Source organism: Vombatus ursinus, unplaced genomic scaffold, assembly GCF_900497805.2.
Source record: "Vombatus ursinus unplaced genomic scaffold, bare-nosed wombat genome assembly UNPS02014798.1, whole genome shotgun sequence".
Taxonomy (NCBI): Eukaryota; Metazoa; Chordata; class Mammalia; order Diprotodontia; family Vombatidae; genus Vombatus; species Vombatus ursinus.
Window position 1 is genome coordinate 5,162,820 of NW_020954576.1, and position 23,783 is coordinate 5,186,602.

General features: G+C 36.0%; 1 protein-coding gene across 2 annotated transcripts in view; it reads right to left on the minus strand.

Annotated features, from left to right (window-relative positions):
• Positions 1–2,096: 2,096 nt before the first annotated feature.
• The window catches only part of LOC114050125 (egl nine homolog 1-like), a 71,341-nt gene continuing 49,654 nt past the window's right edge, over positions 2,097–23,783 (minus strand). For both annotated transcript variants that reach the window (XM_027871702.1, XM_027871701.1), the window contains 4 exons: positions 15,935–16,054; positions 10,491–10,627; positions 5,645–5,712; positions 2,097–4,622 (listed from right to left, as the gene is read on the minus strand). In XM_027871702.1, the coding sequence (XP_027727503.1) occupies positions 4,558–4,622; positions 5,645–5,712; positions 10,491–10,627; positions 15,935–16,054 (390 nt within the window). In that variant the 3' untranslated portion in view covers positions 2,097–4,557. The remainder of the gene's footprint in view (positions 4,623–5,644; positions 5,713–10,490; positions 10,628–15,934; positions 16,055–23,783) is intronic.

Here is a 23,783-nt window from a genome sequence, read left to right on the forward strand (position 1 = left end):
ATTTCTTGAAGCCCTAATTTATTGCTATGAAGTTTAACATCTGTTTATGCCATTGTTTGTGTGATGAGTAATTAAAAGTTGTTACATTTAAATTAACAGGATATAGAGCTTTTATCCACTTGTGATCATTACTGGTTTCAATTTAGGTATAGGATAATCTTAGGGACCCTACTGAAATAAATGCTAATGTGTTCAGAAAACTCATTGTAATGAAATCAGCCTTCCAATTCAGACTGCCAGCAATGCTGCCCAAGAAAGAAATGCAGAAAAGTAGTCTTGATAGTTTGTCTTTCCCTTTCCTTTACTCCATATGCTGCAGTTAAGTCTAATAAGCTTCATTTTAATGTACCAAATGTAAATGGCTATACATATTGGTGAGGAAATATATAAAAGTCTCACCTTTTTTTAATACACAACAGTTAGACCTCAAAAGCTACCATCAACTCTGATCCATTATTTTAAATGGGAAAAACTACAAAGAAGTTTTTTTAAAAATCAAGTGAGAATGAAGGTTCACTAGGAAGTGCATATAGTAGGGACCCCAAGTTTCTTTCTCTACAGCGCATACTGGCACCAAAGGAGCAAGCGCATCCTCTTTTCCCTCTAAATATTTTAGGAAGAAGCGCCCATCAATTTGAACCTAACCCAACAGATCCAGGGGGTGGTTACAGTGAGACTGAGACAACTGAAAAACAGATTAGGATGTTCTTCCAAGCCTCTAACCCTTGACTTAGGAAATAAAAGTACAGGAAAGTAAACAAGTAGTGACAAGTCATTCTGAACTACCACAGAACTGAAAGAGGTTGGCTCCCCTGATCCCTTGGAAGCTCTCTCATGGGTGAAGTCTGGAGCAGAACCAGTATGATAAAAGGCTTCAGAAATAGAGGGGTGCAGTTTTTTGAGCTGTTACATAGGCTGCCAGGAATTGTGGAATAGATGTACTAGTCCTCTGAGAAAGGGAACAGAAACCACCACCCAGGAGCAGAAGAAAAGTACAATTGGCCTGGGCCGGAGGCTGAACAATACAAAGTGGGACAGGACCTACAATGGACATCAGGGATCCAGGACATCTGCTGTGAGGGAAGAACTTTAGGAGGTGTGGGCTACAGGAAAAGAAACCCTGCACAGACTTTCAGAAAAGAGAAAGAGGAACTTCAACTGCCAAGAAGCCCCTGGCTAGATAGAATATTCTGAAGGGCACCTAAGTAACAGACCACGCAGGTCTTTAATGGAAGAGCTGCCCAAGGGCATTACTATTTTCTAAGGTCTTTGTGATGTGTGTTTTATTTGTTTCTCTTAACTTATAAAGTTGTTAATATTTTGGGTCTTGTGAATCTGTGTATTTCTAAAGGAAGCTGTGGGGAGGAAGGGTGTTCAACATTCAAGTTCCCAGATTACTAATTATCTAATGAGAGCAATAAGCTAGAAGTGAGAGGTTCTTCAAAGTATACCCAAGGTCCTTTATGTCAGAAGGCAGTCTCTGTTATAAGGGTTTTACACAATATGAAAGTTTGTAAAGGACTCAGTCAATCCTTCAGGAGTCCAAAATATAAATTGACACCTCAAATAAAGAAAATGAAATTTCAAAATATAGCTTGTTCATGCAACTTAATTCTTACTTGGCAGTAGGTAGGTGAATCTAAAGTAGTTTTATTTTAAATAGTGCACTATGGAAAACCAAGAAACAAATGTTTTAAAAAATATTATCTAGTAATTATAAAAATCTTGTGAAAAAGCCAAGGATAATTTTGCTTTCAAGGAAAAACAAACATTTAAGTATCCAAACACTATGCCTGTAGACTCCTTTTCCTTCAAACATAAAGCTTAGAACTATTATCCCATGGGGTGGGTTTCTACTAATATACTACACTTTAAAGTATTTCCTGTTATCCAACCTTCAAAAATGAAAAACAAAACAAAAAAACACTAGAGACTGAATTACAAATAGTAATACCAGTAATTGGACTAAGTCCAAATGGGCAATAAAAACACCTACATACTACATCATCAAATAAGTGCACTGGCAAGAAAGTCACTGGTATGACACAGGCTTTTAAAAACAACAAAATGACTTTTGAAAATAAACCACCATATAGTTTTCCAAGAACCTTTATACATCTGTTTAATTAGATTAGCTTTACAAGCAACTTGCGAGCTCTTTCATAATGAAACACTGCTTTTCAAATTACATGACTCTATAGGCAATTTGTGAGTCCTGAATTCTTTGCCTATTATAAAGGTCTGTGTTTTACAGCTGGTTAATGTCATGAATAAAAATAGCATTATGAAGTTTATCTTTAACCAGGATTAAACACAAACAAGTCATGAAAATTTTTTTAAAAGTGCTACCTGGTTAACAAGTTAACTGTCCCACTACTATGAAATTCTGAGAAGACAGTGAAAATATGGTTGCCCTGAATTGCTGATGTTTTCCTAATGATTTATAAATATGATGAAGCAGACTTAAAAAAAAAATTACACCATTGAGTTAAATCTGTCTGGTAAGCACTACACAGAGATGAGAATTTGGTACTTTGCATACCTGCAGAAGTATACGTTTGAATTACAAAGGGGCTCACAAATTGAAGGCCTTTTCTGTACACATATCTAAAAATAAAATTCAAACATACCTCCCACCAAAATAATATAACTTCTGGTAAACCTAGAAAAAAAAAAGTAGCGCTTTTTAATTGTGGCTTAATGCAATGCACTGCACTGCAGACCAGACCAGAAGATGGCAAAAACAACTTGCACTCCTGGATCAGGCTGGCAGAGGCACTTACAGAGGAAGTGTTGGGTCAAATTTATGGAAAGAAGGGAGAGAAGAGGAACAAAATGGAACACATTTAGTAAAAACAACAATAATTCTGAGTAGAAGCTAGAGAATTCTTTCTGCAAGTTCTCCTAAGTGAGATCACAATACTGAATGTTTACCCCCACCCCATTCCCCACTGTCAGTTTCACTAAACAATTAATTTTTTTCATGTTTTACATGAACAATAGCAATCTTTTAATAAAAATTACTGAGCTTTCCATAGAAAAGGTTTCTAATTGAATACAAACTATACAGATGCTAAAATTGTCATAAATTGAAATATATACAGAAATATTTCTGTACACTCACATTGTTTTGGCAAAGGAAATCAAGGACAGAGATAGAAAAATTAAGTGGGCAGGTGAGTACCCATAATTTATGAGAGTGGATACGGCCCTATGGACTTTGCTAATGAGCACAGGAAAACATTTAAGTCCAAGACACCTGTTCCAATTCATTCTTTAAACAACAGAAGTTTAGGGAGGTCTTGTGTGATTTAGTAACATTCCCTCTCTTTCTGAAAAGTAAAAAAGAACACCAAAACATAAAAACCAAAGCATTTCAACTTTCTTACTAAATGTACACCTTTTCAGTACTGATCAAAGGCCAGTGTTATGTTTGGGGAATGCTTTAACAGAACAAGAATCCGAAAATTCATTGCACATTAAGCCTGTAATGATGCATTTCAGTCTCAATGTATACATAATTTGCCCTTGATACTATATAATAGAATCAAGGTCCTACTGATCTGCAGATCAGATGGGGCATTTAATAGGAAGAAAACATGGATAAATTTAAAAGTTTTAGGAATGGAGACATCTCTTTTTAAACATATAGAAAATTTCAGGGTAGATCTGAAAGCCTAAGAAAGCCCTTTTTTGTCTTAGGAACTTGATGCTATGTCCCCAAAGCCAAGGATAACCTGGATATAGCCTCAAGCTCAGTGCCAGTCACTTTATTATTACTATTATTTTTTAAATTTAACTTAAAAGATAAAGCCCTTCCCACTCTGGATTTAACTTGTAAAACATGAACTAAAATAAAATAACTGATAGTAGAATAGTGATTTTTTTCCTGTTAAATTTAATTAAGGACAAAGTAAAAAAATACAGTAGCAATCTTTAAGAGTTCAAATTAGTTTAAGATATGACTACAAAAGAATCCGATTTTTAGCTGGTAATTAAAGTGCTCCTTTTCTGACTTTAAATGTAAAGAAAATTAAAGTGATCTTCAGTTACTGGCGACTATCATTAAATTAGGTCTTTTAGGGCAAAGGATAACAATATGAAGAGGTTTACAAAAATAGATTGATGCTATTTTGGAGAATAATACTGTAATTTTTACTCAATTCACTTTGATAAAGTGTACCTGGTCATACAAAAATTACCCCAAATTCAAATTTGACTATATAAAAAAGGGAGAGATGAATTGGATTCAACTGGATGATAGGTCTGACAAAATATAATAATGAAAAAATTCTATGTAGGGCACTTATTTTATGTCCAGATGTATATGTCATTTTTAATTGCTTATAGTCTTCAAATAAGCAGTCACAGGTTTGGAGTCAGTCACACAGTACAATGCCACAGCAGTCAAAATCTTCTTTTTGATGCAACACAAAAATGTTGTTTTGGTTTCCATATTAAAATGCTGATTTGTTGTTTATTTTCCTTTATCCCATTTATTCAAATTCACAAGTTAATAAACAGCATCAATGTAGGTGTGTTGCTGGATCAAAGACTCTATAAAACGTCTTTCCCAATTGAATCAGAAGGTTTATTAAGTTCAACCCTCACACCTTTTTCACCTGCAGGAAGAAAAAGAAAGTATTTCAGTTAAAAAAAAAAAAAAGCAACCACACATTATAACTGGCTCCAGGCAATTACTTCTCTGCATTTAATTCCTTTGTCACATGATAGCAAAACCCTAACTTCGTAATCATTAACTGAAAACCATTATTCCTTCTCCAGAATGTTACCTCCAGCACAATCAAATTCAGTAATTACAGTGCTGGACTTCCTTAATTAATGAACCTTTAAGATTCTTGTAGGTGTCAAAAGCCCTGGATTTGGAATCAGATGCCCTAGGTGCAAATCACAGTTCTGTCACCCACTCTGTGTGACGTTGAGTAAGTAACTTCTGTTGGACTCAGCTTCTTCATATAATGAGTGAGAGGGGATGGATTGACTAAATGACTTCCAAGTTCCCTTCTAACTCTATGACTCTCTGAAGAGAAAAGCAGTCTATTTACTGACTCTAACTTCTGCCTTTTTTGAATGAATGCAAGCTAGTAAAGTGTCCTCCACAGCAAAATTTCTGCAACTAATGACTTAAGGAAAATATAAAAGGGGCAGGAAGATCAGAATCGCCAAATATTGATTAGTATGAAAATCATCAGGAGGTTTATGCTAGGATGCAGTTTCTGAAATTAGAATGGAGTGTTCCACTAAAACATACACAAGCAGGCAAAGAGGCAATGAGTGAAATCACTGATATAAGAGAAACAATCCAGAACTTGGGACTGGGCTGAAAGAATCTATCTTCATAACATAAGCATAACTGTATTTACTCAAAATTGATTTTTGTGTACATTTAATAAACACAAAATCTAAAGGTTAAATTGAAATGCTGAAAGCAAGAACAGGACTATTCTGATTAGCCAAAGACCTCACTGCTATAGACACGAGCATTCCACTTTCAAATAAAAGAATGTAAAACTTCAGGAGAATAAAGAATATTTTTCTCTGGTCTCAGTTCAACCTATTTTTGGAAATCACTGAGAAGAAGAGTAATGATAAGTTTTTAATACAAACCCAATGTGATTATTACCTGTTAGATATTTTACTTTAGCTCGTGCCCTCTCATCTGCATCAAAATACCACACTGTAATTGCGTACCTAGAAGAAAATTTAAAACAAAGAAAAAATGTGAGGATCAAATGAGATAATGGATATGAAAGCACAGTGAAACTATGTAGTAATATGCAAATGTAAGGCTGGGGACAGGCAGTGGGCGAGTGCCACCTTAACAATCTTATATTTAATTTTTTTTTTTTTTTGGCGAGGCAATTGGGGTTAAATGACTTGCCCAGGGTCACAAAGCTAGTAAGTGTCAAGAGTCTGGTCTGAGACCACATTTGAACTCAGGTCCTCCTGACTCCAGGGCCAGCACTCTATTCACTATGCCACCTAAAATATAATTCTACTATAACTATCTTAGTATTTTATCTAAGAATAAATTATTAGCACAATAAATACTCAATTATACAGCAACTTGATTCATTCTCGAACATAGCTGAGAACTAGAATATAAGCAAAAAAGCCCTCTGAACTGCCAAAATAAATGTCATTAAATCCATGTTATTAATGCTCACGTTTTACCTATGGGAGAACCCCTATGGGCCTCATTTATTGGATGTATACTTTTAATAAACTTAGTCATCTGATATAAACATTAATTATTAAGTGATTAAAAGCAACAAATTACCAAAGGGAGGTGGGGAAGACTGGTGGTTAGAGAACTGACATGGAGGCAGCTAGGTGGTAAAGCTGATAGAGAACAGTCAGGAGGACTCAAGTTCAAATCTGGCCTCAGACATTTGACACTAGGTGTGTGACCCTGGACAAGTCACTTAACCCCATTGCCTAACCAAAAAAAAAAAAAAAAAAAAGAACTGACACTGATATTATTAAATGACCTCTATGAGGAAGATGACAGAAACACAATAAAAAACAGGCCCCAAGAACTCAAAAAGCACACAGAGTGAGACTACTTAACATAATGAAAACTGTTGCTGTACCTTGACAACTCCTAAGGCCATCACTATATTAAAACATAGTACAACAATGGGTGATGGTCCCAAGTAATCAAATAAGGTTTAAATTATGCTAAACAATAAAAGATTTTCAACAAAAATAATTCAAATAAAGTTTTGCCTAGGAGTGAACTTGAATATCGTTTGTAGATCAGCTTTTTTTCCAACAATGTAGGATAAACTGAAAGTCACTATATCCAGGAAATATTGCAAAAGAAGGTATACAATTTAGAAATGAAAAGTAACAGACTGGAAAAAGAAATACAAAATCAGAACAGAAGAACAGGGACTAGTTAGTTTTGTATCCCCAGCTCAAAGCACAACGCCTGTAGATACTAGGCATTTAATAAATGTTGAATTCAATTTTTTTATTTAAAATTAAGGAGATTATCCTGTAGATTAGAACCACTGGTCATGGGTAGCACGGAATAATAATTGAGAGAACTGGCACTAATAAATGCTATAAAACTAGCCCATGTAAACATTTACGAAGTACCTACTACATAGAAAACATTATGCTAGTTAATGGTAAAGATATGAAACTGAGATAAGATACGGTCCATACTCTCATGAAACTTAAACAATAGAGAGGTATGACACATGTATAAATAATAATACAAAATAATATATTATAACTAATAAATTATATGAAAAATTAAAAAAATAAAATGTGTGAAAGATGCAGAAGGAAAGTGATGGGAAAGGGGAAGACTTCAAAAAGAGATGATGTTTCATCTGGGCTCTAAAGCAGTGGTGTCAAACTGAAAAATAGAAAAGTGGGAAACTAAATAGTACACAGGATCCTTGCGGGCACATACTGGCTTAGAAAACCACATACTAACATTAAGTATTTTTTAAATTACATTTTCCAATTACATTTTAATCTGATTTAGGTACATGCAAGTTTGACACTTCTACTCTAAAGGATGGGTAGAGGAATTTAAAAGGAATGGGGGGGGCAGGTGAATCATAACATAAAGAACCATGTCAACAAAGGGGCAGAGGTAAGAAAGCATGGGGCATATATAAGGGATAAGGAATCTAGTTTGGGTAAAATAAAAAGTACAGAGGAAAGAGCATGAGACAATACTGAAATGGTAGACAGACTGTGTAGGCTTTAAACTTTGGAGAAGTCAAATTTAGGATACAATAAAAATTACTAAGCTGGAAGAGAATTCATTATCCAATTCAACCATTTCACTTAACTAGTGCAGAAACATGTCCTGAGACATCAGGTGACTCGTCCAACAACACACAGTGAGTTAACACCACGGCTAGGACCAGGACCTAGGACTCTGGGACCTTAGTACTTCAATGTCCTTCCTTCCACTATACCACTGTCATTCTTAGTGTTGATTTTTCTGTTCTATAGGCTGACTCTGGTAACGTATGGGGAAGCTACAGGATCCTAAAAAGTCATTTATTCCCACCTCCTCATTTTATAGATGATGAAACTAGTTCGACTGTGACATGTCACCTTCCTTGCTGGGAGTTCCCTATACCAATGGAATTAGAAGTTTATAGTAAATGTCAGAGGAAGGATTTGAACCCAGGTCAAAAGACACCAGAACCAGGGCTCTTTTCCCTCTACCACACCCTGACCTTCTACTCAAAACTATTAATCTCCCTTTACTGTTCAATTTCCTTTAACTGCCTTATAAAAATCTTGGCTAACCAAACACCAAAATGGTCTACTGGCACAATGGAAAAGATCTCTGGATTTGGATGTATTCAAAATGTGTCTCTGCCATGTAATACCTGTGTGACCTTGGATACTTATCTGATACTTAACCTCTCTAAGCCTCAATGATTTCATCTGTGAAATGGGGAGATTATACTGGCTAACCTCTAAGGCCTCTTCCAGCTAAACCTCTGATCCTTTTCTCTGTCCAAAGTTGCAACTGGAACCCAACCTCTTTTGTGGAGGCTTTTCTGACCAGCCCAGCTGGAAGTGGCATCTCTCAGGAGCAAGACTAGATAACCTCTTTTAGCTCTATGTAATTACAACATTTATCCTTATGACTCATTTAATGATCATCCACCACCTTATATTTTTAGTTACCTTTTAACATGTGAATATATTATCTCTTCAAAGAGGCTGCAACAGACTGATACTTCCCAACACCAGTGTTTTCCAAAGTCTTTTCCTGACCCCCATGACACATGGTGTTTAGCCCTCCACCCACTGCAAAGTTTAGTATTAAAGAGACCAAGTATTTGGTACAGAACAAGGGCTATATAGCTGGGATGAAAGCAAGTAGAAGAAAGGTAGAAAACTCTCACTGAATCTCTAAGTCCTCATCAGTGGCAAGTGCTAAGACCTGAGGGTGAAGCCTTGTGCTGTACTACTATCACTACTGTATAACATTTCCATTATTTCTATTGCAGCTCGTACTTTGATCTTATTGTATCTTCTAAGTTGCACAAAAAAGCGAAAAAAATTAAAGTCTGGGGTGTTAGAAGACTCATAACTTACTACGGCTACCTTTAATTCTAAGTTGGCTAAACCAAATATTTCCTTAGCATAGTTACTCTCATTAAAATAATTTTCCCATAACAAGGCCATTTTTTCATAAATTAATTTTTGATGCCAATATCTTATCTTTGTTTAAAGTATGACATAGATACTTATGGTATAATACTAAAAGTCAGACATGAACTTCAGGCTTGGGTCTGCCACTTACTAGCCCGTGTGGTCAAATTGTTTCACTTTTCAGGCCTCAGTTTCTTCATCTATAAAATAAAAGAGTTGGACTAAAAGATCCTGAAGATCCTCTGTTGCTCTAATATTCTAATTATTCGTTGGGACTAAAAGGTAGTTAACATTCCACACCTCTCTTCTCTGAGTAGGAGCTTAATAAATGCTAGTTTTTAATAAATGCTAGTTGACATGAACTGTGCACAGGCTGCTGCTCTCCATGCCTGACATGAGAATGCCACATGAAGGAACTCGAGAATTCTCCCAAAGCTCCATTCAAGTACCTCCTATGGGAGGTCATCCTCATTCCTCCAGCTGCCAGTTCCTCCGCCCCTCTTCCTCAAATCACTTTGCATTAGTTTTTTTGTACATAATGTATTGTACTTAAGTATGTACATGTTATTTCCCCTTATGGAATAAAATGCCTTTAAGGCTGGAACTGTTTAATTTCTGTATTTACATTGGTGGCATCTTGCATGATAACAAAGCACATTGCGTGCAGGAGGTGGCTGACTGATGAGTACTACCGCAGGAAAAGGAGAAGAGAAAAGCTTTCTGGAAAAGAGGAACAGTATGCAGCTAATACCCAGAGCTCTCAATCTTATTTTAAAAATCATTCCCATTATTTTTATGATCTCTTCCTCACCCCCTCACCTGCCATCACTCTTCTCCATCTTAATCTTTTCTTTTCCCTCCTTTTATTTCAAGCCTCATCTATTTTCCAGTTTCCACCATTCCTTATCTTCTTATTTTTAACTCCACTTCTTCTTCCTTACTCCACTCTTTCACCCAAGCAGAAAGGATCCACCAGCCGGTGGATGAAATACAAGGAGACTTGGGGACCTGCCACAAACTTAAGGAAACCATATGGCAAGAGAGATGCAGGAAAGGAGAGCCTGCAACCTCCATTTCTTTTTTACCTAATCATATTATTTTCTTTAATGAACCAATGAATAGATGTGCAGAGACATATATGCAGTGAAAGAGGATACTGAAAACAAAATTGACTGGCAAAATTTGCATGAAAGTAATAAGATGTACATAAAGTTGACTAACAGTTAAAAATCTTTATGAGGGCTTAAGATTCACAAAGTGCTCCTTTCTTTTCCCCCAAAGGAAGTTTTATAAAACCTGTGCCAAGTTTTTCTCAAAAGGAATACTACCTTGTAGCAAATGCTGGTTGCACTTCATGAGGGTTGCGTCGGTCAGACCAGAAAAAGAGCAGTCTATCGAATTTGGGTTCAATGTCAGCAAACTGGGCTTTGCCTTCTGGAAAAATTCGAAGAATACCTCCACTTACCTAGAAAAAAATTATTCAATATAATTAAAGTCAGTCAACATCACCAGTGATTGTTTTAGAAAATTTTACAGGTTGTATGTCCTCTGCTCACCATAAAAGTAGCCCAAGCTGGCTATAAGGGTGCCTGACACTTTTCCAAACAAGATACAAGAAGAGTGTTCTTTCAATACGAATCATTCAAGGATTAACTTCTATTTGCTGAGCTCTCAAACTTCTCTTTCTGGAAAATCACTCTATCTTTTATACATTCCACAAGACTTACTTTCAATTCAGTAAGCATTTAATTAAGTCACTCCTCTTTGCAGATCACTTGTATGTGTGCCATTTCCATGATGCTGAATTCTGAAATATGTCTCAAATCACCACGTCCTCTTCCATCTCTCCCTCTAACTCACTCCACTTAAATCCTATAGTCCATTCATGTTCTCCAAGTCTATCACTCCCTATTCTGCCCTCACTTTCCTACATTCATAGCCTTGATCCCATGTTTAATTAGTTCATTTCATGCCACTCACCAAGTCCCTACTACGTGGAAAAGGCTTTGGCTCTGGAGTCAGAGTCAAGTCAATGAGCACTTATTAAGCACTTACTTGTGGCAAGTAATGCACTAAGTACTCAGGGTACAAAGAAAGGCAAAAACAGTCCCTGCCATCCAGGAGCTCACAGCCTAATGGGAAAGAGAACATGCAAACAACCATGTACATACAAAATATATACTGGGTAAATCAAAGAACCTAGTTTCAAATCCCATCTCTGAAGCTTACTATTTGTGCAACAAATCATTTAATTTCTTTGGGACTTAGTTTCCTCAACTGTATAATTAGGTAGGACTAGATGGCCGCAGAGGTCTTCACTGAGCTGGAAGAGTCCAGCTCAATATCCTACTATCCTATTGTGTTGGGCACTTATCCAACCATACTCTGGTCCCATATATCATTCAATCTCTTGCCTTTTTGAACCTTAGGTCACTCCCACTATTTGCCTTCTACATTATGCTGCCTTGAAGCTTAACACTAGTGGAGAAAAATCACACAATCATGCCAACCAGTCTTCCACTGTGATCTCCACCTCCTCCATTCCACACTCTAAAAGAGCTCTACATCTTCATCAGTATTCTGCCTCGCTATAGTCTAAAGATGCGACGGCTTTCCTCCTTGAGCCCATCCCTTCTCATCTCCTTCATGAGTTTGCCCCCTTTGATCATTCCCTTCTTCTCCTTCCTTTTCAATCTCTTCCTGTATACAGGGTCCTTCTCCACTGGTTACAAATAAACTCAGGTTTCTCTGGAAACAAACAAAAAAAGCCACTCAACCTTGCCAATCCTTCAAGTTATTATTTTTACTCTTCTCCCTTTCCCAAATTCTTAGCTTTTACACTGGTTCCATTTGTCTCACTTTTTCAATTCCTTGTACTCATCATTTCCAGCCCCTCATCTCTCAGAAACTAAGGCAAACGGTGAAGTAACTTGCCCAGCGTCACACAGCTAGTGTCTGAGGCCACATCTGAACTCGGGAATCTGCCTGACTCCAGGCCGAGCACTCTGTCCACTGTGACAACTCACTGCCCATTCTCTCCCCGGTTACCAATAATCTCTTTTAATTGATAAATCTATAACCTGCACTCAGGTTTCATTTTCCTAGATCTCTTTGTATTTTCTGAAGCTGTCAGCAACCACTTCTTCCCCATTTTTCTGGTCTTCCACTTCCACAGAGCTACCCTTTCCTTCTCTGGCTTGCATACCACGGCAATCTCTTGATTCTCCTTCCTGTCTGATTACTTGTTCTCAGAGTCCTTTGATCATCATCTAAGCATGAGTATTTCCAAAGGTTCAGTGCTGCGCTCCTCTTCTTTCTCTACATTCTTTCCCATGATGATCTCATCCATCCCCAAGGGTGTGAGTATCATCTCTAAACCTTCTATACATCAAACTGTAATTTCTCTCCTCTAAATTTCACTGTCACATCTCTGACTGATAGACACCTTTACGTGACTGTCTCAACACCTCAATGTACCCAATACAGAACTCAACTTCCTTCAAAATAGCATCCTTCTTTCAAACTTCCTGGTTTCTGTTGATGGCACCAGAATATATTACTGATATTCTCCCAGTCACCCAGGTTCATAACCTTAACATTCCCTCTTCCTCACCAACTAGATACCAAATCCTGTAGGTTGTTTTTCTGCAACATCTCTCTCATACATACCCTCTTTTCACTCATATGGCCACTACCCTAGTTTAACTCCTCATTTCTTGGCTAGACTATTTTAATACTCTCCTAACTGGCTTTCTCTGCCTCCTGAAATATACCCAGGTTTACTGGAGTACACTGGAATAAAATATACTCCAATCTCTCCCCATCTCCAATCCATTCTCCATACAACTGCCATAATAATTTGCCTAAGGCCACAGATTAGGCCATACTATTCCCATGCTCAGAAATTTTCCCTTAACAGTCAAATAAAAACGGTCCTACTCTGTTTTCTATTAATTATAATGAGATAATGCAATTTGATCATTTAGAACAAATAAAACAAGCCAGTAAGCCAGAATCTTCAAAGTTTTAGATAAATTCCTGGCAATTTATTTTATCCTTTAGACTCAGGGGAATGAACTTATTTCCCAAACTCAGAAGATCATTCTGAAAATATTTATGGAAGGCATATTAAAAGATAACACAAAACATCAAAATTCTTTCAGCAATGAAATGACCTTTTTTTTAACCATATACGAATAATAACATTTAGCAAAAAATTTCTTCAACTAGTTTTCTATACAAAAATTTCTAGACTATCATGACTATACCATACCATAAGTTTAAAATACCTATAATAGGATTAATTTTCTGCACATAAAAAAAGGACACTGATAGTCTATACTGTATGTGTATGCATATATATGTATATGTATACATACACACACATTTGAAGTAGCTAAAGGGCACAGTGGATAAAATGCTGGGCCTAGAGTCAGGTAGACCCAAATTCAAATCCAGCATCAGACACTAACTAGCTATGTGTTCCTAGACATGTCACTTAACCTGTGCCTGTCTCAGTTTTCTCAACCATAAAATGGGGATGATAATAATAGCACCTACCTGACAGAGTTGTTGGATAACACCTGGCACAGTGCCTAGCACATAGCAGATGCTTAATAAATGCTTGTTTCCTTTCTTCCTTCCTATATTGGCAGATAAGTTTTCTTTTTTTAAAAAAAGGTGACAAAAATTGCTGGGAAAACTGGAAAGCAGTTTGGTAGAAACAAGGCATAGGTCAACATCTCACATCATATGCCAGCTATGGTCAAAATGGAAAAAATTATTGAGACATAAAGGATGATGTCATAAGTAAATTAGGGGAGCATGGAAAAATGTACCTGTCAGATCTCTGGATAAGGAAAAAGTTTACAACTAAACAAAGGACAGAAGGGATTACAGGAAGTAAATTAGATAATTTTGATTACACGAAATTAAAAAGCTTTTGCTCAAACAAAACTAATATAGCCAAAATTAGAAGGAAAAAAACAGGAAACTGAGGGGAAAATTTTATAGCAAGTTTCTCTGATAAAAGCATCATTTCTCAAATATATAAGGAACTGGGCCAAATTTGTAAAAATAAGAGTCATTCCTTGGTTGATAGTCAAAGGATATGAACAGACAGTTGTCAGAAGAAGAAATCAAAGCTATCCATAGTCATATGAAAAAATGCTAAATCACTGATTAAAACAATTTTGAGACACTATCTCACAACTATCAGATTAGCTAACATGACAAAAAAGGAAAATGATACCTGGTGAGAAGGGATGTGGGAAAACTGGGACACTGATGTACTGTTGGTAAAATTGTGAACTAGTCTGACTGTTCTAGAGAACAATTTGGAACTATGCCCAAAGAACTGTAAAACTGTATATACCCTTTGAACTCACAATACCACTTATCCCAAAAAGATCAAAGAAAAAGGAAAAGGATCTATTTGTACAAAAATATTTATAGCAGCCATTTTGTGGTGGCAAAGAATTGGAAATTGAGGGGATGCCCATCAATTGGTGAATGGCTGAACAAACTGTGGTATATGATTGTAATGGAATACTACTGTGCTATAAGAAATGACCAGCAGGATGGTTTCAGAAAAATCTGGGAAATCTTATATGAACACATGCAAAGTGAAGTGAGCAGAACCAGAAGAGCATGTACAGTAACAGCAATATTGTAAGGATAATCAACTGTGAAAGACTCAGCTATTGAGATCAAGAAAATGATCCAAGACATTTCCAAAGGACCCATGATTAAAAAAAAAAATGCTATCCACATTCAGAGAGAAAACTGATAAACTTTGAATGCAGATTGAGGTATTTTTTTTTAATTTTATTTTGTTTGTGTTTTCTTTTGTAACATGGTTAATATGGAAATATGTTTTGCATGACTTCACATGTATAATCAAGATCAAATTGTTTGCCTTCTCATGAAGGGGAAGAGGTGGGAAGGAAAGAACGTGGAACTTGATTTTTTAAAAAGAATTGTTTAAAAACCGTCTTACATGTAATTGGAAAATGTTAAATGAAATAAAAACAATTTTAAAATTATTTTAAAGTCAGTATACTAAGTCTTTTGGAATGATGTTTTTTGTTTTTAAATCTAGTGAGCTATTTGCCTTCTGAGGGTTTCTCTGAAAAAAAATAACCCACTTCCTCCAACTTCTAGCAGAGTCACAAAGAGGTTTATTTAAACATCATTTAAATTTAAATGAAAAGCAAGATCAATATTTAAAGAGTAGGGTTTTTTAAATCATTAGAGAGAATGTAAATATATATATAAAGACTATCTTTATGAGATCTACTATACATTACCACATTATAAATCATGTTAAATTATGAAATAGCTTGCCTCCTCCCTTTCCTCCAAAAAGGATCAAGTCTGTGAAACAGAGGTGGATATGAAAATCATGTGCTTATTTATATACATTTTTTTTTTCTGGAAAGCCTCTCAAAAGTTTGTAAAAATGGTTCTCATAACTTATTTTTAGAAAAAATTAAAGGAAGTTGTAAACATAACAAAGGTAACTTTTAGGGAAAGTTATTTAATTTTGGATGAATGCTACCCATTGAGTTTCTTTAACATCTACTGGGAATAAAGGAAGCCACTGTGTGGAGTGCGCCAAATTCTACAATAAAAATAAGCTTTTAAAAGTCGTGTATGTGTGTGTGTGTTCTCTGCTATGGTGAGATTATGGATTAAGAATTTTGATTAGGATCTAGCCTAAATATCTATGGTTCTGAGAAAAATATATTATACTCAAAATCAAGTTGCATACCTTGGCATCCCAGTCTTTATTAAGATAATATATACATGTGACACATCTTCCATCTCCATTTGGATTATCAACATGTCGCACATAACCTGTTCCATTGCCTGGATAACAAGCAACCATAGCCTATGGGGGAAGAAAAAAAAATCAATGTATGATTAAAGGGAGAGACGTCAGTCAACCTTTAAAATGGAGTTTCTCAAATGTGGCTATTATGGACTATTTCTAAATTTCTCTCTCTAATCACCACTATATTTCAGAAATACACAAACCTCCTATAATCTGAAGTAATTTTGTCCAATATTTGGAAAAACACAAATGCCACAACGGATTAGAGCCATACTCCATTCAGATTCAGTATTCTGACAAAGTGGAACCAAGGGAGATTTTGTAAGAGGGCAGAGTAGTTGCCTTTCATAATGTCAAACATTAACTCATTCAACTCAAATGATATTTGAAGAAGGATCACTTGTGTTTAAATATATTTTTAAAACTTGCACAATAATTAAATAAAATAATAGCAAAGCACACAGCAATAAAATGGGAAATAAAATATCAAATGTTACTGATAAAAACTTACTATCTAAAGAAAGAATATAAAGAATTGACATAAACATGTAAGAGTCATACCCAGATTACATTTGATAAATGGACAAAGCAAAGAAACAAACAGTTTAAATACAAGAAAATGTAGACAGTACATCAGATGGAAAATATATAGCCTCAGTTAACAATTAAAGAAATGTAAATTAAAATCATTTCAAGGTATACCTATGTACTGTTGATGGCTCTATAACTCTGTTCACTTTTTCTAGAGAGCAATCTAGTGATATGTAATGAACTATAAAACCATTTCTACCTTGACTCGGTAATTCCATTTTGGGGTCTATACCTGGGAAATAACTAGAAAGGGGAAAAAAGGCAACTCGTAGGAAACATTCATAGAGTGCTACTTTTAACAGCAAAAAACTGGAAACAAGCCAAATGCCCCAAAACCGAGGACTAACTTGGCAATAAAGTAATATAATATAATATTATAAAAGCATTTTTCAAAAACTAATTTACTCACAGAACATTCCTCAGTTGTGAAATATTCTAGTCTCTGGAAGAGGGAACAAAGGACCTTCTGGGGGGCAAAATTGAAGAAATTAAGGCTATTTTCATACCCCAAACTGTCACTTGTAATGTATCTGGCATATATACAACTTTACATTTAACATTAAAGGAAATGTTATCTTAATCAGTATTTAATCAACATCATGCAAAACACAATTCAGGGAAATGCCATTTTATAATTGTTCAAAAAAACTGGAAACTATATATTATCAATGACACATGGAAATATGCATAAAATAAATTCATTCATTTCAACCTAAGTATTATGTGGAAATGCTAAGGAGGATGTAGAGATGAATTAAGATGTAATATTTTAATGTTGTATGTTTTATTCGTTTTCCACCCACTTATTACTCTACTTCGGTCATCTTCTCCTCCATAACCTGGTTTCATCTTTTCCTATCTTCCCTGTTTCCATTAAATTATATGACAGGTACCTTAAGAGTACTACAAATAGTACTTGAAAACATCAGAGGAGAAAGGAGATTGCTCCCTTGCAGCCTGAAACAAGAGTGAAATGAAAGATTTCACGGGGTAGAGATGGCAATTAGGAGGGGACAAAAAAGGAAAAATATGAAAAGGCACAGCGAGTATGTGGTGTGTCTGGGGAACAGTAAATAGTCTAGTTTAGCTATAGCATAAAATATATAAAAGGGAGGAGTACGAAATAAGGCTGTAAGATAAGTTAGCTAAGGAAAGGCCTCAGATGTAAAGCTAAGGAGTCAAAACTTTAGTACTGACAATGAAGGGACAACGAAGGCTTGTTTGATTGTTTTTTGGTTTGTTTAAACAGAGAGTGGATGTAGTTCAGAACAATGTTTTGGGAAACTAAATTTGATATTAGCATACAGGACAGACAAAAAGCTGATGGAGACTAGAGGCAGAGGTAGCAATAATCCTACAAAAGGTAACGAAGGGCTGGACTAGAACAGTTGAGTGTCAGTGAGAACAGAAAGGAGGAGAAAGATGTGAAAGTTTCTGAAGGCAAAACTGATGGGGAACACCGAGTTTGTTTTAAGATATGTTGAGGTGGAGGGGCTGGTGAGTGAGTCAAAAAATAATTAGGGAATTGACTTACAATTTCACTGGTGTAGGGACTCTTAGTGAGGAACTTCCTTTACAATGCAGTTCAGTACTTTTTCTGCATAGTTTTAGGCTTTCATAGAGCACTAGGGGTTAAATGACTTGCCCAGAGTCACACAGACAATATTAAATGCAGAATTTGATACCAGGTATTCCAGGCTTCAAAGCTGGCCAGCCACTACTACTCCACACTGCATAGATCAAATGCATTAATACAAATTATAATTCTACGCAAGGATATAAATCATTATTCTTAAAAAAAGAAAAAAAGATGGCTGAAGTTACCTTCATCCTCCCATCTACCCACATTTGGTCTTGTGCCAAGGGTGAGGAACCTGTGGCCTTGAGGCCACTTGTGGCCTTCGAGGTCCTTGAGTGCAATCTTTTGACTGAGTCTAAGATTTACAGAACAAATCACTTGGATTCAGTCAAAGGGCTGTACTTGAGGACCTAGAGGGCCACTTACAGCCTAGAGGCCCCAGGTTCCCCACCCCTGGTCTTATCTCCGACTCACTCCTCTCCCTAACTCCCACTCCTCATTTATCCAATCAATTGAGAAGTTTGGCTGGCTCTACCTCTGCAAAACTTACCTTCACACCCTTTCTACCCACTCAGACTACCACCACCCTCTCATCATTTTCCTAGACTTTTGCAACAGCTTTATTTTAAGAGGTCGCCCCACGTCTAAAGTAAAAGTTCTAACCCTTTTTGTATCATGGACCCCCGTTTAGCAATCTAGTGAAACCTATGGACTCCTCAGCATAATGTTTTTTAAATACACAAAATAAAATACACAGGATTACAAAGGAAATAAATTATGTTGAAATACAGTTAAAAATATATATTATATATATATATATTTAAAAGTTCACAAACTTGTTCTTAACAAGGTTAAGAACCTCTGATGTAGAGATGCTCTCTATATTTTTTCCTTCACTTCACTTTCAAGGTTATCTCCCCAAAGTACAAATCTGCACATTAATAGTCCCCTGCCCCAAATCTTCTAGTGGCTACCAATTTACCTCTAGGATAAATTACAAACTCAGTCTGGCATTTAAGCTACTGCATAATCAAGCTTCAAAATTATTTTCCTTTCCAAAAATTTCATATTAATCAATTAAAAAACATTTATAAAGTACCTACTACATGCCAGGCCCTGAGCTAGGCACCAATGATACAAAGACAAACTTCAAACAATTCCTCTTCTTACAGAGTATTCATTTTATGGGAGGAGAGAGTATGACCATATATAGACAGACGGACAAAATAAATACAAGGCTATTTTCTGGTGGGAAGGCATTAGCAGCTCAGGGACAGGGGAAATCAGCAAAAGCCTCACGTGGACAATCCCCTTCATTAAAAACAACAACGAAACCAAAAACAAACCTACAACTCTGTAAAGCCTAAGTGCTACTAATGTTACCACCCTGAAACTCAATATGCCATGCTCTATGCATCCATCAGGCTGTCACTCATGCCTGAAATGTTCTCCAGTCAATTTTTCACATTCAAGGCTTAATAGGGGGCACGTGCCCCCTTCTTGTGTGTAGTCTTCGTTGATCTCCCAAGCTTAAAAGGACTTGATTTTTTCCCATCAAATATTCCTAGAGTATGTTGAGCTTTTCTATGTCTCCCTTCAGTCTCTACCTAATTTTGTTTACCTGAGTACATACTGTATCTGGTCAGAAGAATGAGTTCTAAGAACAGAGTCTGATTTATTTTTTTATTTTGTATCCAGAATACCCTGCACATTGCAAATGCTTTACAAATGTTTGTTGAAAGGCAGGAATTCTCTTTATTATCATATTAATCTGAAAAGGGCCTCCTGTAAGGCAAGGAATTGCCTCAAGATCCAATTCTTGCCTCTAAGAATACTTCGTAATACAGAAGTCCAAAAGCCTAATCATCAAAATTAAAATGTTTTTCAGAACTGGTATTTTGTGCTACTTCACAAGAAATACTTTTAGGAATTCTGCATTTATGATCAAGCAGCAAAGGCTTTTCCAAGTGCACAATTAGCTGGAATGTTGGTTTCCTGTTAACCAAGAGAACCAGCCAGGTCCATAAGCAGCCTATAAAAGATTGCTAATACATTATTATTTAACTTTAATCAATGATAAAAGATATCATGTGAAAACATTCATGGTAAGTTATAGATGACAACTAGAGAGGCAGCATTGTCAATAGCTTTCTACTTATCCTATCTATCTGCTGAACCTGCTTTTATGCCTACTGGGCATAAAAACTAACTCAATCATAAAAGTAGCTCCTATCTACGTGGTGCTTTAAGGCTGACAAACACAACAGCTCTAATATCTAAAACAAGGAAGCTGAGTAACATTCTCACACCACTTGGTCCTAAACAGACCATATCTCAAGTGGTGAATTAATGAGAAGAGAAGCCTGGGACATGAAGGGTTTGGAAACCATGTTAGATGAGGAATAGTTAAAAGAACTGAGTATATTTAGGTTGGAAGAAAAATTACCAGTCTACTCAAATATGTGGAGGGGCTAAACATGGAGGAGAAAGTAACATGGTTCAGAAGCCAGAACTAGGATCAATGGATATAATATGTTAGAAGGCAATAGTTTTTGGAAGGACTGGACTTAGCAAGGAAGAATTTCCTCACAACTAGAGCTGACAAAAAATGAAATGGATTCACTCATGAAAGAGTGAAGACACAGGATTATAGACTCTTGTAATTCATATATGTAAACTTAATGAGGCAAGAAGAGGTTAAGAAGAGATAGGATTCAAAACTAGATTATCAGACTTTCGAATCCACTGCATTTTCCACCGTGCCTCAACAGCCACTAGGGATCAATGCTACTGAATATCAATCTGGCAGGGATGCTACAGAAATGATTCCTGCACTGGATGGTCTGGACTAGAAGCCTTCTAGTGTCCTAATTCAACTAAGAGTCTATAATTCATAAAAACGAATTAAATTCCATTCACTAAGAATGGGACTAAGAAATGGGCTTCGCTCGTCAGATGAGATTTAAGTCAGATATAACATAAAATTATACGATTTTAAGAATGATTAAATACCAAGAAAGGTTACAATAACTCCATCTCTGGGGATATTTAGAAGCAAGGAAAGGGGTGATGGTGGTGGTGGTGGTAGGTAGTAGAGGTTAAATTATAAATTATCTCTTAGTTATCCTTTTGAAGAATAGGGAAATGACCAGAAAATCTTCATAGAAAGTGTTTATCTGTCTTAAAAGAGAAAGAAACTGCCACGTATTTTTCTTGAATGTATTCCCACACTACTGCAAAGAACTATAATTTTAAATATTCAAATGGCTAAGAATACAACACATTTATATGTAAGGAAAACAAATCAAATGCTAATTTCTTCCTTTTCTGATACTAAAATATACACAGTTTAAAAGATTTTCTTAATAGACAGAAAACAACACTATGCACTATGAAGAGATTTATTTCTGGCTTTGAAAAGCTTTGTTCAATATGAAGTTGAACCAGGAAACACTTCCCCCCAACCCCACCCCATCCTTTTAAAAAACAAAACAAAACAAAACACCAAAGAGAGTCAAACATAAGGACAACTTTTACTTTTCAACAGCTTATGACATTATCTTAATGAAGAAAATGAGGGAAAAAGTTTACTAAGATTAACACTATTATATTATGACCCAATTTTTCTCCTTACCCTTGTAAGCATACAATAATGTGTCCTTTGAAAATGCTGATCTTTTGTGTTTATGTTTGTGTAGGGTAGAGATTCTCCCACACCTACTAAACTACATATACCCACCCCAACATTTTAGATGATTACTCCAAGGGGCTCTGCATAAACCCACTGTCTAAATTTATGAAAGTGCCACCTTACAGGCTATTAAAACTAACATGCTGTAAGAAACAATCATCCTATCTTAGAAATTACCCATTTTAATAGTACTTCCCTTAATTCTCATAGTAATAAACTTGATTTTAATGCAATTTAAGTATTTAGAAAAATGTTTATTTGAAAAAATAAAATACCTCACTTGAAAATTATACATGCCATACTTTTCAAACTCCTGAATCCCACATACCATAAGTACTGTCACGATAAAAACCTAAAGCTCTGAACTATTTTATCTCTGGGCAAAATCTTCAAAACAATGGGGGTGGGGGGTCGTCTTCAGGATGTGACATGAATGAATTCCTGTACCCTTTGCCCACAGAATAATCACTTGCCAGAAGCAACTTGTTCATTATTTTTCACTTGAATTTAATATATTATTATTTTAAATAATGGCCATGTGGTTGTCACTTCAGTGAGAAGCAATGGTATGATAACCTGTTCACTTCCACGAAGACAAAAATAGTTCCATGTTAAGTCTGAAGATACTTATTCATTACAAGTTAGTTCAGGAAAGTCCCTGTAAAATCTATACATTTTAATTCAGTGGAAAGCTGTGTTATTCTAAGTAGCAGGGAACTCATTTTTATCTAGTCTAACCCTTTCAATTTCACAGATGAGGAACCTGAAGCTCGGAAAGGGACCTTATATTCCACTGGATTTTAATTTGTAATCAGATAATCTTGGTGGGAATTATGGCTCTGTTACTTACTGCCTGTATAGCTTTGGCCAAGTCACTTATCCTTACTAGTAAAATGAGAGGTTAGATTCATTAATCTCAAAAGGTTCTTTCCAGCTCTAAATCTATGATGCTATGATCCACATACTACTACTAATAATTACAACGAACAGTACTTAGTAGTACTTCAAGGTTTGCAAACCACTTAACACATTATTTCATGTGATCCTCAAAACAACCATGTGAGGTACATGCTATTATAAATTATCCCCATTTTATAGATGAGGAAACTCAGGCTGAGAGATGAAATCACCTGTATCAGGTCACATTATGTCTGAGGCAGGATTTGAACTCAAGTTTTCCTGACTCCAAGTCCAGCACTCTATCATATAAAAACCTACTATTCCCAGGAAGCCTCATCTGAAAATCCACCTGTCAAGTACACAAGATATATAATTAGCAAATGAAAATAAGAAAATTTTAAAATGTCACCTGGGTAAAGATAAATGAGCTGCTGGCCTACAACTTGGTATTTATAGCATAGCATATTACAGCATAGATGGTGGAATGAAAAGCACACTGGAGCTGATGTCAGAAGATCTGGATTCAAATTCTGTACTAGTGAAAAAGAGGAAAGATCTCAGGAGCAGGAGTTTTTAATGCATGTTTTAATCACGTTAGAAACTGGTTTCCCTGTGATAATGATGCACATGAAGTATGCCCTCAGGCAAGTCACTTTTCTCTTCTCTGGGTCTCAGCCTCCTCATCTCTAACATGAGCAGGCTGAACTAGATGATATCTGTGGTCTCTACTAGTTTTACTACTATCGTCTTATGGTCTTATAAACTTATAAAAACTGAGAAGAAAGTCAACAAGTTAAACAACAAATGGGACATACTGTTTTTAGTAGAAAACAAGCTCAATGAGTCAGTAGTGTGATAAGGTGACCAAAAAAATTAAGGTCCTCTTTGGTTGCACTGAGAGGTGCAGCCTTCAGAATTTAGGAGGTGATAATCCTTCTGTACTCTAGCCTGACTGGAACGTTTCTTTTTTTTTTTTTTTTCCTTTTTTAGGCAATTGGGGTTAAGTGACTTGCCCAGGGTCACAC